The 20,517-nt window shown below is 33.6% G+C and overlaps 1 protein-coding gene across 1 annotated transcript in view; it reads left to right on the top strand.

The window, feature by feature from the left end:
- LOC111052101 (exosome RNA helicase MTR4) overlaps nucleotides 1–20,517 on the top strand; it is a 32,752-nt gene that overhangs the window by 7,207 nt on the left and 5,028 nt on the right. The window contains exons 6-13 of the mRNA XM_022338728.2: nucleotides 1,394–1,634; nucleotides 2,927–3,058; nucleotides 3,479–3,639; nucleotides 5,443–5,719; nucleotides 8,198–8,370; nucleotides 12,535–12,837; nucleotides 17,408–17,596; nucleotides 18,525–18,688. Coding sequence (XP_022194420.1) covers nucleotides 1,394–1,634; nucleotides 2,927–3,058; nucleotides 3,479–3,639; nucleotides 5,443–5,719; nucleotides 8,198–8,370; nucleotides 12,535–12,837; nucleotides 17,408–17,596; nucleotides 18,525–18,688 — 1,640 coding nt within the window. The remainder of the gene's footprint in view (nucleotides 1–1,393; nucleotides 1,635–2,926; nucleotides 3,059–3,478; nucleotides 3,640–5,442; nucleotides 5,720–8,197; nucleotides 8,371–12,534; nucleotides 12,838–17,407; nucleotides 17,597–18,524; nucleotides 18,689–20,517) is intronic.

Raw genomic sequence — 20,517 nt, forward strand, 5'->3', positions numbered from 1 at the left:
TTTCTATACCACAGAATTGTTTGTGGATTATCATCACCGATATTCTATTAGTGTTGAAAAAGCTTCAGGGTTGAAGGATTAGGATTAAAAGGAAATTGAATTATTTTTTGATTAAATTGAAAACATCGCGAAAATATGTTGTTTTTTATACAATTTCTATCATAATTATGGGATGTCGACTTAATAAGTAAGAATTTCATATCACAATAATTTTTATTTTATTGATAGTATAAATATTGCTATATAGTTTGTCTACTGAAACCTTTTTTAAAAGTCTTGTTGTGGTGTTGCATAAAATTCTTTCCAGTCCTCATTTCTTGAGCTGTTAATTTCATGAAACTAAGTTGTGTTCATATCACAATAACGGGGAGAATTTATCCTTTCTATCGGTACCTGGATGTTTATGGGACCTTAAGTTATTTTTTAATTAATGATTATGTTCATCAATTGCTCGACACATTTCGAGCAGGAAACGAGCTAGAAACTATTTGTTTCAAAAGATAAGTGGGTGGAGACAAGAAAGTTTCTCAGAAATAATTTGAATTATTTTCCCAATTATTGGAAAAAGTAATTGGAAGAACGTAAATTAAGTTATCTTCTAAACGAGTTGAAATTAGACGAAAAATTAAACTCCAAGAATCGTAGCTTAGCTCGAATTCATTCTAGTAGAGTTGGTTGAAGGCTGTGACAATAATCAATTGAAAATAATATTTTAGAATATAATTAAATTCGGTAATTGAAGTCGAATTATTGATTCAAGACTGATCAGAACATTTTAGAATGCATTCTAGATTCCTAGGTCTCACCAATAATATTGTAGAAACTATTTCAATTCTATATTTGAAGTCGAATTATCGATTCAAGACTGATCAGAACATTTTAGAATACTATATTCTAGATTCCTTGGTCTCATCAATAATATTGTAGAAGATATTTCAATTCGATAATTGATTCAAGACTGATCAGAACAATTTAGAATACAATGTGCTCTAGATTCATTTGTCTCACTCACGTGAACTTCCTCAGCGGAAGGACCTACAAATAAGACCAGGAGTGGAACTCACGTAGGTCACGAGGACTAATCAGTCTGAAGAGACTGCCAAGCATATCACACTGGATTGCGACAAGGATTGCAACCAGGTGATGAATGGAATGTTAGTATAGAGAAGAACTCCTGGTTCTTGTAAAGAACACAGGTATTGGTTTGCCTAACTAACATACTACTTGGGAACACAATAAGCTTCGGTTGACGTGTGGGGTTCTTTGAACCTTTGGATCCTTGAATCCGTCCCTTCAAAAAACAATAAACAATAATACATGAACTTGTTATGAAATGTGATTTTCATAAAACCTTGGTGAATGATGAATGGTGAAATAAAAATGATGTTTGCAGGGTCAATTTCGAGAGGACAACTTCACGGCGGCCATGACAGTGCTGGCGAACGCTGGTGACGCGGCCAAAGGCGACCGAGACCGTGGCAGGCGGGGTGGCCAGAAGGGCGGCGACTCCAACTGCTTCAAAATCGTCAAACTCATCATGGAGAGAAACTTCGCTCCGGTTATAGTTTTCTCGTTCAGTAAAAAGGAGTGTGAAATGTACGCTATGATGATGTCGCAGCTCAACCTAAACTCGAGTAAGTTTTTCTTGCTGAGGATGATGCCTACATGAGCTCTAGGCTTGTGCGTGAGTAATGAGACGGTTGATGGTAAGTGATGGGGTCCGATTTCCAGTTTAGACTTAGATTTAAATTAAGTCTGAGCTCTAGGTTAGAAGTTAACTGAGCTCTAGTTGTGGGTAATGAGACTGATGATGAAGTACTTTATTTATGTAGATTACAATATATAAATTACTGGCTTATACACTTATATACAATAGCTGAATTTACATAATATAGACTAAGAAAATAATTATTGAACTGTATATGATATGAAAAAAGCAATTTGGAATAACTATAGATCATAATGTTATGCATCTACATAAATTGGCGGAGCTTTGGACATATAAATGTACATTCTTCGGAAAGAATATTCAAAATATCCTTCCCACTAACTCTCTACCAAAAAATGATGAGAGATGGAAGTACGATTTCCAGTTTAGACTGTAGATAGATGGATATAAATTGAGTCTGGTTGGGCTAAAACGGGCTTTAATTTCACCTTTCTTTAGTTTGGCCTTTCTTTTCTTGTAGCATCTCGAATAATTTTGGATCAAGCTGTTCCAATCTATTTCACTAGTGGCGAAATAATAATAATAAAAAAAAAATGATTAGGCTGCAACTCGATTGCACTAATCAGTAGATCGTTTTCTCTATAATTTGAATTAAGGATCAAAGCCGATCAGTCCCCCAGGTCTGACTAATTATTTCAATGTGTAAATAGGTTTTGCAAGTTAACATTGAATAGGGGTAACTGATCTGAGTGTTCAAAATGACCTCGTGATTGATATCCTCATCAATGAACTATTACCAACTGGAGGAGTCTTTCTGTCACTTCACAGCCTAGATTTCAATTAGCTTTCCCATCATTCATGCTTTAAAGTTGCCTCACTGTCTCTATTCATCCTTATCTTTATTTTGGCCGGTCAATTCTGTTCTACAATCTGTGTCTGCATTTGACGATTGTTATTATTAAACAATATTCACCTTATGAGAACAGCTCATTTCAGACCCGAGTCAATTTAATCAACTTTTAACACTAATTGGTCTAGTTGCACAAAATACTGTTAAATTTTAATCATGATAAAAGGAAACGTGAACCATCCAAAGAAGGTTTTCGAAAATAATTCTTCTTTCTGATTGGGTTTCTTGTCAATTAATCACAGTTACAGTTCAATAAGTTTTTCTGCAACCGGGCCTGAGTGCTGTTTGTACTTGATTCTTGTTATAGTTTGCATAGAATTAATCTCTTATAAAATTTATACTTCCAGACGAAGAAAGGGAACTTGTGAACGAAGTTTTCAATAATGCCATGAGCGTACTTTCTGAAGAGGACCGCAAATTGCCTCAAGTGGAATTGGTACTTCCCCTCTTGTGGAGAGGCATTGGTATTCATCATGGAGGTAATCAAAATTATATACATTTATTGATCCAATTATAAACAATGTATTAAAATGATTGGGGGAAGAACAACAAGCACAGCCTAAAGCTGTTACTCCCCCACATTTTTATAAGACAATTTGAAAGCAAATTGAAACAAGCTGCTATACTAATTGAAAATCTAATCATCTCCTGAATTGTTCCTATTTTATACCTGCTAGTATCTATGTCAATCCTTCATTACTGTCTTGTTAAACACCTTGGTCAGTTTTTCAAGTATTGTTGGCTAATTTGTACAGTTCTTTTCACGGTTAATTCCTCACAGCATTGTTTTTATTTTAAATTATTTCTTTTTAATTTGTCCATAAAAATGAATGCTTCATATTTTGTATTCATGGATTGTTTTCCAAGATTTTTTATCAAAGCTTGATGACTTTTTGCAGGTTTGTTGCCGATTTTAAAGGAAACAATTGAAATTCTGTTTTCTGAAGGCTTGATAAAAGCGTTGTTCGCAACAGAAACATTTGCTATGGGTTTGAACATGCCTGCTCGTACTGTTTTGTTTACTGGAGCCAGGAAATTCGATGGAAAGGAAAACCGATCTGTAAGTGTTTGTAACCATTTCATTCACGCTATGATTTATTAGACATTAGACAAATGATACAGTGCCACAAATTTTGTTATGCAATTCAACCATGGTCTCAGAGGCGAGGCGTCCGGTCATCTCTGGATTCGCCGATGACTGGACAGAAATTGATATGTAATGTGTATATTATTAAATTGAAAATATTTGAAATAAATACAAAAAAAGGTGAAGAAACCAAAAGAGAAACGTTTCTTTGCGAGCGCGCCATGCGTGAATAAAGTAGACTACTGCAGTTCCATCCGTTCAATGTGATTCTCAAAAATATGCGATTCCAGTAATGCTATTTAGCATTGGTTACCACCACTCTTCTGCATCATCGCTCTCCCTCTCCCCGTAAACGATGGTGGAGTAAACGGTCAAAGACATCGCTATTTTCTGCGATTCCACTGTTCCGCGCCAGTGTTGCAAACCGTACGATAATTATTTTGTTTGCAATTTGTTATTGATAGTTATGATTATTATTTGTTCTATGTTTGGTTTTGAAGCATCTGAATTTAAAAATCTACATTGTGAGAATAATTATTAAGAACTGAAAATTTAGTGAAGTGAACAACTACAAGACCTAACCTATTTCGGACTATGTGTGTAACCTTATCTAAATTTGGCAGAGGAATAGCATAGCACAAGGTTACCTTATTTTTTCTCTCCCTGTCTTTTTAGATGATGTTCTATGAATTGTTCTATGAATCAATAAAGAATAAAGAATTTCATTTCAATTTTTTAAATAATTAATTTGAGGACCAGTTTCCGAGCTTGAGATTTACCCAAGTTCTAGACTTTTCAACTCTAGGATTTTGAATAGTAAGCTTATCTTATATTAGATGTATTTCTATACATTATTTATTATTATTATTTATAAACATTATTATATTTAACTATATTTCTCGATAAATAATCGTCCAAAATGAAACATTATCTTTAAAGTAGGGGAGGGGGTGCAGCTTTCATTCAAACTTTCAACTGAATTGTTCCTGGTGATGACTGAGCCAAAAAGTCGCGCCTCGCCCCTGCATGGTCTGAAAATTATTCAACTACATTCATGTTTTAATGTTGTTATAATTCATGTGATTGTATCTTGCTGTATAGTTAATCCATGGAAAATACCTTTCACATTTAGGTTGTACAACCCACCTACAAAAAGCCATAAGACTATTTTTTTTCTACTTACATTATTTAATATTCGCAACTGAAAGGTTGGAATGTGCACAACTTATCGAATTCTCTCATTCTCTAAAATATCTAATGGAATATTAAATTTATGTTAGTACTGTTTTGATTAGGATCTTTATCAAATTGATTTTTACCACTTCATATTTGACGCCCAGTGAGATCGGACTCCCCATATTGAATCTAAAGATTTAATGACCATTAGGATTAATAAGTGTCCTAGAAACCGGGTCTTGATATTTTTTATAATTACCGTAAACTGATAAATCCATTGCTCCTGGAAGACTGCTGTCAACTATTAAAACGATGAAACACGTACTGATCTAGAAATTAGCTGATCCATTTTTGAAAGTATTAAGTTTAAAATAAGTAATACTTGGATTTTCAAACCGAACGATATTTTATATCTTCACTAATTTGAGATATTATTCACAAAATCATATTTATGATGTTTCATGTACATCTACTATTCCATGTGTTAATACATATTTCATATTAGCTTATAATTGTGGGTCAGTGTTTCACTTTGACCAACTTTGTCGATTTGAAAGACGCTATCGACTTTGAGTGTGGTTCTTGGGCTTTTTTGCGTAGTTGACGTCGGGAGAGTACATCCAGATGTCAGGGCGAGCGGGCAGAAGAGGTCTGGACGACAAAGGCATTGTCATCCTGATGGTCGATGAGCGACTCAGTGAGAAGTCGGCCAAGGACATCCTACAGGGAGAAGCCGATCCCATAAATTCGGCCTTCCATCTCACCTACAACATGGTCTTGAATCTGCTTCGAGTTGAAGAGATCAATCCAGAGTATATGCTGGAGAGGAGTTTCTTCCAGTTCCAGAATAACACCAGTATTCCCAATTTAGTGAACAGTAAGTGAAGTAGTATTCTTACAACTTGGGGTGGCCACTAACGACAGGACAAGTATAATTTTTTTTCCTACAGGTACCTTGGAAAGTTACTATTTCTGCACTGATTGCAGGCCGCAAAGAATCACTTTTCCGCTCCAGTGCGCAAAGTATTACTTTGCGTACTCTTAATACTTTGCGTATTATCTTGCAGCCATCCTAATCAGCTGTTGACATTGTTGGCGTGTATTTCGAATGCGAATTTGTTCTATATATATTTTTTCTGATTTTCAAATAAATAAAAATGAGAACTCATTAAATTATACATTTTGAATATTATTAATTATTCATTATTTCAAATAATATCTTTTTCATTCTTAAATTGATCGGTTGAAAAATTATTTAGAAATTAAGATTTACTCAAAATTATTCAAATTTTCTAATTAATTGGATTAATTTAATTTTTAATTTCAATAAATTATCGATTATTAATTTTCAATTGGATTATTAAGTTTAAAATCAAATAAAGTTGTTATTAATAACAAAATTATACAGATTTCTTAATCTTATGGATTTCAGCCATCATTTTACCCATAATCAACCACTTTTCATATTCAATGGTAACTGTAGGAAAAATGGAAAAATTTAATGTGAAATACGTGCGCAAAGTTCCCCTGCTGCACTCAAGAAACCATTCCGCCCTCGCCTACGCCTCGTGCGTAAACGTTTCTTTCGGTGCAGCAAACTGTCACTTTGCGCACTAGTTGCACAAATAACTATTTCCTTCATCCTGGTACCCCCAGATGAAGGGAGTTTATTGCACGAAAATAGAACATGAATAATGATAAGAATAAACCGAATCAGTATGAAATAGATAACAACTTACCAATCCTCTATTTCAGTGATAAAAATAAGTACCAGACAAATTAGCTTCTCCAAAACCTTCTATAGAAGGTTTGACTGGAGGAGTCAAACTTTATATTATATACATTATCTTAATAATAATAATAATGTAGTATGTACACACATGTCATCACAGTGAAGGCTTTGACGTGTCATACGAGCGTATGACTGCGTATACTGCGGGAGCGTTGCTCCCTAATGCAGTTTCATAATTATGACGAACATGTAAAGTAAGTAATTAAGTAACACATTTTTTGAGTTTTGGGTTTTGTACACACAACATGTTCATAATGCCTGTTCTGTCGTTAGTGGTCAGCCTTATATCGTTAGTAGCCACATATGTTTATCATTATGCCAGCCTTATGTTGTTAGTGGCCACACGTGTTCATCATGCATTTCCTGTCGTTAGTGGCCAGTTTTAGAAGCTGCTGTCTTTTTGTTCGAAGCCTCTCGCTGATGACACAACATGCATGACGAGCATGTGTGTACACACATGTCCTGTCGTTAGTGGGCATCCTTTTACTTTCCTTGCCCTATTACCATAGGTAAGGAAAGTATTGCTTTCCGAAAAAAATTAAGGTACCCCAATTTCTAAATCTCTATACGTTTCAAGGTCCTCTGAGTCCGAAAAAGTGGTTTTTGGGTATTGGTCTATATATATATATATATATATATATATATATATATATATATATATATATATATATATATATATATATATATATATGTGTGTGTGTGTGTGTGTGTGTGTGTGTGTGGTGTGTGTGTATGAGTGTATGTGCGTCTGTGTACACGATATCTTATCTCCCAGATAACGAAATGACTTGAAATTTGGAACGTATAGTCCTTACACTATAAGGATCCGACACGAACAATTTCGATCAAATGCAGTCTAAGATGGCGGCTAAAATGGCGAAAATGTTGTCAAAAACAGAGTTTTTCAGAGATTTTCTCGAAAACGGCTCCAACGATTTTGATCAAATTCATACCTGAAATAGTCATTGATAAGCTCTATCAACTGCAACAAGTTCTATATCTGTAAAAATTTCAGGAGCTCCGCCCCATCTATGCAAAGTTTGATTTTAGATTCTCAATTAGCAGCCTTCATATACAATTTAAACAAAAAAATTCAAGTGGAAAAGATTGAGCATGAAAATCTCTGCAATTGATGTCCAATAACATTTTCACATAAAATTGAAAATAAGCCTGAAATTCGAGAAAATGTGATTATTAAATTGCAAACTGTTGGCAACTGTTGGTTCTATTAAATCATTCACTACTAAGAGATAGCAGACCTCGTGTGTCTCTTGCGTTATTGTCCTATCACCAGCTGTCTCATATCTTTAAATAGTAGATTTTAGATGCGCGACAACACTAGCGTCAGGTGATAAATTTTCATAACGGCAAGGAAAGTTGTGTGAGTGCGCCACACCAGATTTTTTATGTTCAACTTGAATTTTATTGCGTCTCTCACTTCATAGAATTTTGATATCAGAATCGACTGTGGAATTATGTTGTGAAATTATCTATGTTCATTTTGATTCTTTCAATCAATACATTTGATAGTGCTTGTAGACTTGTTTATTTTTCTTTGTTCAGAAATAAAAGAACTTGAGGAGAAGGAGTCGAGGATCGTAGTGCCAAAGGAATCACAAGTTTCCTCTTACTTCAGTATCCGAGATCATCTGAAACAGTTGGGTGCACGGTTTCAGGAATTCATCTCAAAACCAGAATACCTCATATCATTCCTTCAACCTGGACGTATGATTAAGGTGAAGGATCTGTTTATAATCAAAATAATGTTGTATTCAACGCTTTTTTTAAACCTTGAGATCTAAGCTTTCGTAGTAGATGAATTTCCTTTGAAATTTAGCCAGGGCTTAGCTCGTGTTGTACGTATATCTTCTGATTACTCTCATACACAAATAACAGCCTTATTTCAGAAAATAACCATTTGTGTAACTTGTACACAAGTAAATATTTATATAGATTGTAACTGTAGCTGAGTACGGCCTTCTATCGAGTTACAACCGCTCGTTTCACAAATGTTATAGTAGTAGGAGATTTCAATACCAATTTTGCCAGGCAGGATAAAATGACAGAGGATATTAGAGATATTATTAATATGAATAATTTAGAAATTAAGGTCCACGAATATACAAGAGTAACTCGAATTTCACAGACAATTATTGATAATATCCTCACAAATATAGAAGGTTGTAATGTCAGGTTAGGTAGCTCAGATCTATCAGATCATAACTATCAAATTTTAGATGTTAAGTTGCAGGGCCAGAATCCAAGCAGAAAAAAAACTTTTGTGAAAGAAATTCAGCAATATGAGCTAGGAAATATAAATTGTTTGAAGCAGGAACTGCTTCAAGAAAATTGGAGTAGTGTTTATAACAGTTGTAACCTAAATTACAAATATAAGCAATTCATTGATACTCTAAGATTTCACATTAGTGTATGCTGTCCAATAAAAAAAGTCAAAGTAAAAAGTAAATTAAACAAAGTAGATGAATGGATAACTGAAGATATTCTTACTCAAAGAAATATTGTTAGGGAAGCTTATGAGGAATTTAAATTAGTGAGGGATGTTCCGAGTGAAGTCAAATACAAATGTCTAAAGAAAAACTATGCAAAAGAAGTGAGGAAAGCTAAGTGTAAGAAAACAGCTGAAATATTAACAACTAGTACCAATTTTAACTCTGCTGTTTGGGAGGTAATTAATAGAAATAGGAGAGCAGCTCAAAAAGATACAGTTACTAATGTCCCTAGGATAATCGATGAACATGGAAATTATATGGATGATAGTATAGACATTTGTAACTTTTTCAATAAGTATTATCAACAGGTTGCATATAATCTCCAAAAGTCACTGAACACTAATACTTATAATACAACTACATTAAATGCTGAGCCAATTGAAAAGGTATTTAAATTTCATCCATTATCAAGAGATGAGTTGTCAAGAATAATAAAAAATTTGAATAACAAAAAAACAGTAGGATTGGATGGGGTCTCAAGCAAAATTTTAGAAGAATGTGAAAATGAATTACTGGACCCTTTATTGCATCTCCTTAATACTTCACTAGGGCAGGGTATTTTCCCTGATGATCTGAAACAAGGGAAAATTTTCCCAATTTTCAAGAGCGGTGACTCTGAAAGAGTTGAAAATTATAGACCCATTAGTATTCTAAATGTAATAAGTAAAATTTTTGAGAGAGTAGTTTTAAATAGGCTATTGATGCACCTGGAAGAAATTAATTTCATATGTGATGAACAGCATGGGTTCCAGAAAGGGAAATCTACTAAGACTGCAATAGTATCCCTTGTTGAAAGACTAATAGATATAATAGATTCAGGTGAGAAGGCAGCCGCAATATTTCTTGATTTATCCAAAGCTTTTGATTGTGTGAACCATAGAATATTATTGGAAATACTAAAAACTGTAGGTGTGAATGGTATAGAACTAAAATGGTTTGAATCATATCTCATAGGTAGAGACCAGTGTGTTGAGCTTACCAAGGTGGATGGGAATGGAATAGTAAAAATTAAATCTCAAAAACTGGAGGTCCAGGCTGGAGTACCTCAAGGCTCAATTCTGGGTCCCTTACTGTTTCTGTTGTATGTGAACCAATTACCAAAAGAGTTAAAAGATCACAGAGCTCTGTTGTTTGCTGATGACACATCGCTTATCTTTAACAATTATTTATTAGATAGTCTAGAAATAAATGCTTTTACTGGAGTACAGTCAATTGTCCAATTCTTGAAGCAAAGGCAATTAACAATAAATAGTAAGAAATGTCAATTCCTACAATTCAAAAGTAAATATAATTCAGTAGAGGATGGAGAAATAAATGTGTTTGTAGAGGAAAATGAATTAGACCAAGAAGAGAAAGTAGCATTCTTGGGAATTTTATTGGACAGGAAATTAACATGGCATCCTTACATTGAGAGGATATGTAATAAGATATCATCTGGGGTATTTGTCCTGCGGCAGCTTGCTAGGCTGAATGATAAAAAACTACTGTTAACTGCTTACCATGGACTTATACTATCTCATATTAGGTATGCTATTTTAGTATGGGGTAATTCATCTCAACAAAATATGGACAGGGTGTTTAAGATTCAAAAGAAGGCACTCAGATGTATAGAGAAAGTGAATAGGTTAGACTATTGTAGGCCTTTATTTAAAAAGCTTGGTCTATTAACTGTGCCATCTTTGTATGTATATGAAGTTGTAATGCATGTGAAAACGAGTGGTGTGATCCAGAATTCAGATGTTCATGAGTTTAATACGCGAAACAGAGCAGATTATCATATAATGGGTCACAATAGTAGGTTATTTGAACAAAAACCAGATTATATTGGTAGGAAATTTTATAACAAGCTACCTCAAATCTTGAAAAGTAATGATGATTTGAAGATTTTCAAAAAACAAATTAAAAAATATTTAGTTGATAGAGCTTTTTATAGTGTACAAGAATTCCTTTCAAACCTAAACTAGGTTGAACTACTTAGTGTTAGAATTATTATGTAATAACATGACTTGTCTTATACTCCATGACTGGAGTCTCTAGGACGTAATCTTGAAAAAAAAAGTTTAGAAAAGAGGCTTTATTTATATCTATTATTTTACTCTCTCATTGCAACATTATTTTATCTTATCTTCTCTGCCCGGAATCTTTATGCCAATTTGACAACTTGTATGCTTAGGCTAGGCGCACACCAGTTAGTCAAGACAAGACATGACATGATCAGACACGTTTAGTCAAACTACTTCACAAACTGCTTATGTCGCAACTCACACTGATTATTCATTGCAATTAGACATGTATTCATAAGCAACAATGTAAAGTATTGTGACTAAACGTGTTTGATCATGTCTTGTCTTGTCTTGCCTAACTAGTGTGCGCCTAGCCTAAGTTTTTGAATGAGTTGTTATGAAAATATATCTTCTTTCGGCTGAAGAAAATTTCATCATGTATTTAAAGCTCTAATTTTTCTTTCAACTCTCCATAGATGTCATGCTACTCATACCTTTTACATGTTTTTAGCCAAGTATTCTTAGATGCAAAATCTGTGTTTTTGTTCTGGAAGTGTAAAATGAAATGATGAGGCAGAGATACATAACCAAGTTACATTTGGACTTTTGTATAAATTAAAATAGAAACCGTGTTGGGCTGTAGCCTGTGGTGTTTATCTCAAAATAGTATTAGGGTGCGATCACATTGAATGCGTATATGTGGAAGTGCACCTTGGCTATGCATGACCAAGCGTGCAGATGAGAGACAAAATCTGGAAAGAGCAATATGAACACTCACTGAAAGCGTGCACTTGCAACTTGCGTTCAGTGTGAGCAGCTACATGCAAGTCACAACGTGTTTCAATTGTACTTTTAAATTTTTTTTTTCGGCTCATGCAAGATCTGACGTGCACTTGCTTTACTGCAGGCGGGATGCACACCGGAGAAACGCATTTCGTGAAGCACTCTTTCATGAAACTTGTCTCACTCGCGCATGCATACAAAAGAAACGTTCCCTGCTTAATCTTATCAGTCGATTGCGAGTAACTTTCGTTTCACATTTCCTGAAACTTTTTTCACGAAACGCGTTTCTCCGGTGTGCATCCCGCCGTACTTTACTTATCTTGTTCGTCATATTGAATTGCATCAAGCAAGCAACGCTCCTGCAATATAATATATGACACTTGCACATATACGCATTCAATGTGATCATACCCTTATTGTAAATGACGACTTGAAACATTCGTATTTTGCTTTTCTCTGTCATGGATAACAGGCATGAGTATAGTCTGGTTGTTTCAAATAATTTTCATGCTTGGGTCCAAATTATTTAAACTGTTTAACATGTGTTTGCTATTTCATATGTTTGTTCATTTTTACTTATGTATTAAATTGTTTATTGTTGCAGATCAAAGACGAAACAGAGGAATATGACTGGGGAATAGTGATCAACTTTAAAAAGTTGAACGCTTCGAAAGGTGGAAAGAATCCGGCGACGTCGAAAGGCACTCTGGAGATCGAAGTGCTGTTGAACCTGGCGGAAAGTCAGCTGAAGTCGCCGCCGAAGCCATGTCCCGAGGGCACGGTCGGCGAGATCGAGGTCGTCAAACTGTCCAACACGGTTGTCAATCAGATCAGCTCGATACGACTTTACTATCCGACAGATTTGCGGCCGCCCGACAATCGGAAGTTCGTTCTCAAGCTCATCCAAGTAGGTTTTCCAAGTAGTAACCTAACCTAACGTCATCCAAGTAGGTTTTCAGTTGTCAAGCTTGCTTTGGTTGCCTAGCAACCAATTGAACAAGTCAAGTGAATCGTTCAAATTGTTTCATTTGGGATAAAAACACTCAAAGTCGTTTATAAAAACAGGCTAAGACTATATCAAAATTCCAGGCCAAGCCATTTGGAAGCAGGTGAGAGAATAGTCAAATGCTACTGATTCAGACTTTAAATTAAATGAAAAAGACTAAGAAATTGTCAAAAAACCACAGATTTATTGATACTTAGAAAGACCGGTTTCGGTTATTACACCATTTTCAATCTCTGATAAACTAAAACTAAATACAAGAGCAGCAGAATTTATACTAGTAGGCGAGTACTGCTATTGGTCAAGGGCATGAACGCCTGCCATTGGCCAAGCTAGACAGTCTCCTCCCACTCAACGGTGTCACAAAATGGCGGCTTAAGCAACAGACTCGCCATGATAACAAAATTTACTTTCAGTAAGTTACAAAATAAGAACCATGAAAACAAGTGAAAGATAATAAAAACAAATATGTAAATGGAAAACTATTGACTAATGTATGCTTACAATTTTATGATAAAACTAAATTCGTAGTGTTGTATTGGTTGAAATGAATCTGGTCATTTAAACTATACTGGGAATTTTCCTTAATTACTCTTGTTATTTCTAAAGCCTCTAAAATATTCAAACATATGCCTTTGCTATTAAAATGCAGAAACTCAACATTCTCCTCAACTGTGAACTTGTGATTATTTGTTATTAAATGTTCTGCAAAGTTAGATTCCCCATTTTGTTTATTCCAATCTCTGATGTGTTCTTTAATTCTACTTTTGAAACTTCTAACTTACCTGTTTAGCCCACATAACAAGCATTACAATCACCATTTTAAGTTTGTACACCCCACTTTTATTCCAAATATCAATTTTATCTTTACTCCAGCTAAATAGACTATTTAAAATCGGTTTGGTCTTGAAAGCAACATGAAATCCATTCCTCTTCAATTCCCTACCTATCTTATCAGATACAAGACCTAAATATAGGATTGTTATCCAAGTCTTCTCCTCACAGTTTGAGCCTACAAAGCTAGAATTGATTGAAATCTGTCTGTTAATTTTACTCAATAATCTATCCACCATACTTTCTTCATACCCATTTGCTATCTGTTTAATTTTAGTGATCTCAATAACAAAATCATGATGGCTCATAGGTATTGTTAGCGCCCAATAGACCATGCTATTGAAAGCAGCAAGTTTGTGAGAAATAGGATGATAAGAATGAAGAGGAATGATAACATCAGTATGGGTTGGTTGGTTTTCTGAAAATATAAAACTTGTGAAAACTAGTACTATGATCTATTCTTAAATCTAGAAATTTCTAGAACAGATAGAATTTTAAGATGAATAATTACCACAATATCAACTTCTCAACTACACAAAAAAAATTCAGACTTTGTTCTAAAGTATAATTTATAAATTATCAAATCCCTAAAAGTATTCACTATCCTAAAAGATAGGATTCAATAAACATTTTAAGTCATAGTTTTCATTTAATTATGTAAATATAACAATCTTGACTCTTGACTGACAATATATATTAAGAAAACTTCTAAAGTTTTCAACTGTATTTTGATTAATTCATATTCAATTTCTCAATATTTTCCTGCCTGTTTTCAAGTCTGAATTCAGCACAACCTTCAAGTCTGTATTCATGTATTTAACATATCGTATTTCCATGCTACCCTCAGTTTCAGATTGGTTCTCAAAATAGGATCCTTTTCCAGTGTTGGAATCTCTTTAAAAATTTTTATTCCCTTGTTCTCATTGTCCTCATCAATTCTATCCTGGCTCACACAGTGTGAATACAACAAATATTTCGGGAAATAAAATCTATGCTACTTGAATTCGAGATAAACAACAGAGTAAGGAAAACCAACCAAGTGTATTACCAGCTTAGCAGAACCATCCTGGGTAAACGAGAAATAAGCCAGGGAACTAAAATAAGGATATACGAGTCGATATTTAAGCCAGTTCTACTCTATGGAACAGAATGCCTCACAATGATAGAAAAGCACAAGAGTAGAATTACCTCCTCAGAAATGAGATACCTAAGGAGGGTGGTTGGAAAAACCAAAAGAAACAGAGTGAGAAATAGTGTGATCAGAGAAACATTAAAACAGGAGGAACTGATTACCACTGTTCAACGAAAAACCCTTGGATGGTATGGCCATGTAACTCGGATGAGTGATGAATGAAAGGCAAGGCTGGTTATGGAGGCAAGACCGGAAGAAATACGAGGCAGGGGACGACCACCACTGCAATGCAATCAGTATGTAGAGAGTATAGCTGCTGCAAGAGGTAAGACAATGAATGAAGTAAAGAGAATGGCACAGGATCGTATAAAGTTTAGAGAATGGTTGAAGGAACCCGACGCTTAACGGCAAAAGGGTATGAAAAAGAAGAAGAAGCTATTTGAATTCACTATTCGCGTACTGTCAGTCTTACAAAAAATGACTTCTTCAACAAGAACCATGCCTTTGTTCAATGAGAACATAACCTATTTTTCGGACATGTTATTATTTATCAAAATTTGGGAACAGAATAGTTTTGGGCTATGCCTGTTGTTCTGTCCCAATCACATTCATATGATTTGTAATTGTATCAATGAATAAATAAATGAGAGATGTTTCTCTCTGTTAAAATGTTTATGTTCAATGTTATCATAGCCACCTCTAATACCTCTATGGGTCAGTTGCACGTACGTCTGTTGAATATGGACATTAACGCCGATTAACAAATCCGCGTTAGATTTACATATTCATTTCTGTTCCACAAAGATCGGTTAGTTTTTAATTCCGATTAAGTTTTCCGGTTAACTAACCAAGATTTTAACGGTTTCATAATCCGGCAACACTGTAATTTATCCGGCAGTGATGTTATTAAAATTATTATTCTAAACAAATGGCAAAAAAGTGAGGTTATGTTATTGACGCGGTGACTATTCATTACGCATGCACCATAAAAATGTTCTGTCTGTCGCCAGTGTCGTGCTATCTGCAAACAAACCAGATCGAAAACTAACCTCAAAAATCAGGATCTAATTTTGAATGCTAATATCAGCTAAATACTCTTTTCTATTTCATTAACGGATGAAATTCATTCATATGTTTAGCTCATACTTTGAATTCTGAAGTTTTTTTTACCAAAAACTAATTTTGGAAGACAGCTATCAGTAGGTACCTAATCGGCGTTAGTTGGATTTAATTCCCCGTGTAAGTGTATTAGAGGTGGCTATGTTGTTATCTAAGGATAGATGTTTCAATAATGTTTTTTCCTACAGTTACCTTGAAAAGTGACGATTCCTGCACTGATTACAGAACGCAAAGATTCACTTTTCCGCTCTAGTGCGGGAAAAATCTTTTCTGCACTCCAGATTTGCAACATGGCAACACAAAATAGTTAGTGGGTTAAATGGAGGATTAGTGCACGAAAACAAAAATTGAGTTGGTAACAATGACTGTGGTTAGATTTAGATGCGAATCATTTCAATGGCTACCCTACATTTATGATAAAATCCCAAAAAACAAGAATAATGTTCATCTAAATCATAATTAAATAATCATCATTTACGAATTCTCATCATTTAATAATAAATAATAGTTATTTTCTATTGATAATAATTATTATTATTTCAACTGCAAGAAATGAGAAAAGTAGCAAATATACATTATAAAATTCGAATTATGAGGTTAAATGAGTACCGTTCGATATTCATATAAATAGAAATAATAAAAAACATAAAAATACTACAATAAATAATATTCTCTGTTGTCTATGTTATTTTTATAAATATTTCTCAGTTTACATTGACCATTTTTCTCGGTAATTTGAGCAAAAGTCTAAATTTCTGAATCGTGTTTCAGTAATTTTTAGCTGGATGAAACAAACTTAGGTACGATTCTTCCCGCTAGGTCGCGCGCTTGTCGGTTCAGCCATCTTGTTGTGTTCAGCCATTTTGCAGCTCGGTTCAGCCAACAAGCTGCTGGCGTGTATGTTGAATGTGAATTTTTTGTTCTATCTGTATTTTTTCTGATTCTTGAATGAATAAAAATGAGAATTTTGGCTGAGAATTTTCAACTTCAATTGCATTATTAATTTTTAAATGAATTAAGGTTGTTATTAATAACAGCATCACACACACAAACATTTGATGTATTTCAGCCATCATTTTACCCATAATCATTTAATCAACCACTTCTCATATTCAATGGTAACTGTAGGAAAAGTTTAATGTGAAATACGTGAGCAAAGTTCGTCTGCTGCACTCAAGAAGCCATTCCGCCCTCGCCTACGGCTCGGGCGTAAACGTTTCTTTCGGTGCAGCAAACTGTCACTTTGCGCACTAGTTGCACAAATAACTATTTTCGTGATTTATTTTTAATTAACGAAGTGTGTTCTGCTCCAACAGTATTTGTAATATGCTGAATTATAATACTGATATACTAGTATTTTACTAATAATACTGAATTCTTCATTTGCAGGAAGTGAAAAAACGATTCCCAGACGGTGTTCCATTACTCAATCCTATCGACGATATGAAAATCACAGATCCTGGATTCAAGGAAATCTGTGACCAGATAGCACAGTATGAAGAAAGATTATTCAAACATCCGTTGCATGGAAGCCCTGATCTTCAAGATTTGTACTCTAAATATTCTGAAAAGATAAAGGTGATAACTGTGGATTAATCTTTCTAAGTTTTATATTCGGACTCGTTTTCTTTGTTTCAATGTAAAAACATTAACATTTCAGTTTACAAGGTTACAGGCTACTATTAAATACTCCAGTAAATCATTTGTTTATTTCATAGGTTTGAATGTTGGTCATTTTTTTAACTAATGCTAAAAATATCCATCATTTTTAAAAAAATATGAAATTTACACAAAATTTCATCTTTCCTGAAGATGAAATTTCATACATCAGAATTTATTTATGCTTAATAATTTTTTAAGTTTATAAAAAAATATTATTTTATAAACAAAATTATAAATTTGTTCATTTTATAGGTTTGAATGTTGTTAGTCATTTTTTAAAACTAATGTTAAACTTATTTGTACGTTCATTTTGTCACATTTTAAGGGGCTGAAGTGCAGCTCCCTCAGTCTCAGAAGAAATAGTCTATTGACTAATCATTGTTGTCATTTTAGGCCCTATTAATTGTCATCATATATAATTAATATTGTCGTTTGAATTAGTTGAATAGGAATTGATATTGTGGAATTTCTCCATAGTTGAAAAAACACAGTTTTTCTCGGTACAGCTGGAGATGTGTTTGGTTTCAACACGAAACTGCAGTCCTGTGATCAAACCTAATAAAATGTGGATGTGACATAAATGGAACTGTGTTTTTTTAATAGTGTTCTATTATTGTACATTGTCATATTGTAGTATCAATTTAGATTTATATGATAAGGTAACCGTATCATAGAAATCAAAATTTCATCTCAATAACTAGTTTAGCAACGTTCACAAATTTATAGGTTGGAAAAATAATAGAATATAACAAAAAATGTACGTTATTATTATGTATACATTAATCCATTTTAGATCTCCTAACAATTTCCCTTGTCATTTTCATTGATTTCCGAATAAATGTAGGTGGAGAAAGAATTGAAGAGTGCAAAGTTGGACCTGAAATCGTCCATGTCTCTGCTGCATATGGAGGATCTGAAATGCCGCAAAAGAGTGCTGAGACGCCTGGGCTACTGTACAGCGTCTGACGTCATCGAAATGAAAGGGCGAGTTGCTTGTGAACTGAGCAGGCAAGTATTATACTACATTATACCATTTAATATTATATTACTTGATTGATTTCGGTTATCAAAAATTCAGTCCCAACCATGTACTTCCAAGTAATTTCTTTAGAAGTGTTTCATTGGGGAAAAATAATTGATAATGATGAGCTAATTTTATTAATAAGCTAACATTTCAAGCATCACTGAATACGCAAATATTGCGAGTATTCAAGATATTATCTTAATAGGGCTATATGAATAATTGTTCAATTATTATAGAAATAACTAGTATTTTTTTCAAACTCTTTCACATAAACACTACTAGTTTCAACATTCATGCCATTTTCAATAGAATCGTCCTTTTTTCAAGATTTGTAAAAAGATGTAAAAAAGTTTAAAAAGGATACTAGTTATTTCTATGATAATTAAAGAGTATTCAAATATGCTTTCGACAAAGTCCGTAGTGAGAAATTTATTTTCTTTGTCTCTTTTCAATAATTATTTATTTATATTAATTCATCAGTTGAAACAAATTGTATATTCGGAGCATATTTCATGAATAATTTACTGATTTAAAATATATCTACAACTATAGAATGATTGTGAAAATCATTAAGTTTTGGTATTTGATATATTTTGTATTTATTTACTCATTATCGCATACGGGAAAATCCCAAAAATTGCTCCCCAATCAAGAAAATTACAAAAATTACTATACAAATAGATTGAAAATCGAGAGAAAGAAATACAAGGAAAAAGTATGAGTTATCAGTTCTTTCCTCATGAAACAGCAAATTTTTGTGGAGTAATGTACTACATAAGAATACATTTTATTCAACTTTTATTTAAATTTTGTTAACACAGCTTACATAATTCTTTTCAGAATTAAATTCTCTACAATTTTTAGTGCGAAAAATGATTTGTTTACTGGTCATTAAAGAAAGTTATTGGGCATCAAACGTAGAAGTCTATGTTTTTCTACTTAGATTTTTTGCATATTTCAACTTTTTTCTCAAGAACTACTCACACTACAGCTTCCAGACTAGTTTAATTCAATTTTTCAGATATTTTTCCATATGAATCCAGCATAAGTTTTTCAAAAACTAGTCCCCAAACAATTCAGCGTCGGTATATTTCACCAGAGGAACTGAATTCCGGGCTAAATCTTCCACCCTGTATAGTTCGCTAATGAAGCGTTTATGGATATATGTTTATATGTACTTTTTTTCTTATTTTTACCTCTACTATCACGTATTGAAATATTTTACCATAATTATGAATCACCCTGTATGTACGAGAAACCATATACAATATAATAAAATAATTGATTGATTGATTGATTGAGTACTTTATTTATGTAGATTACAATATATACTGGCTTATACACTTATATACAATAGCTTACAATACAGCAAAGTTATAGATGAATTTACATAATATAGACTAAGAAAATAACTATTGAACTGTATATGATATGAAAAAGCAATTTGTAATATAATAACTATAGATAATAATCATATTGTTATGCATCTACATAAATTGGCGGAGCTTTGGACATATCAATGTCCATTCTTTGGGAAGAATATTAAAAATATCCTCCCCACTAACTCTCTACCAAAAGTAGAGATTTCCTCTTCCTCTCTACCAATAATAAGAGAGGAATCAAAAAATTACAAATAACATTGCAAGAATGAGGTGAATTAGATGCTGGGAATTTCGAGTGGTGAATGATAACAGAGCTAAGAATAAAAAGAAGTATTCTATGAGTCGCAAAGCAGCGGAGCATCGGTGAATCCAGTTGAGCTAATGCACACCCAATAAGTTTTTGCAGATCTAGTTTTCAGATTGTAACTTCT

The sequence above is a fragment of the Nilaparvata lugens genome, chromosome 2 (assembly GCF_014356525.2).
Source record: "Nilaparvata lugens isolate BPH chromosome 2, ASM1435652v1, whole genome shotgun sequence".
NCBI classification, from domain to species: domain Eukaryota; kingdom Metazoa; phylum Arthropoda; class Insecta; order Hemiptera; family Delphacidae; genus Nilaparvata; species Nilaparvata lugens.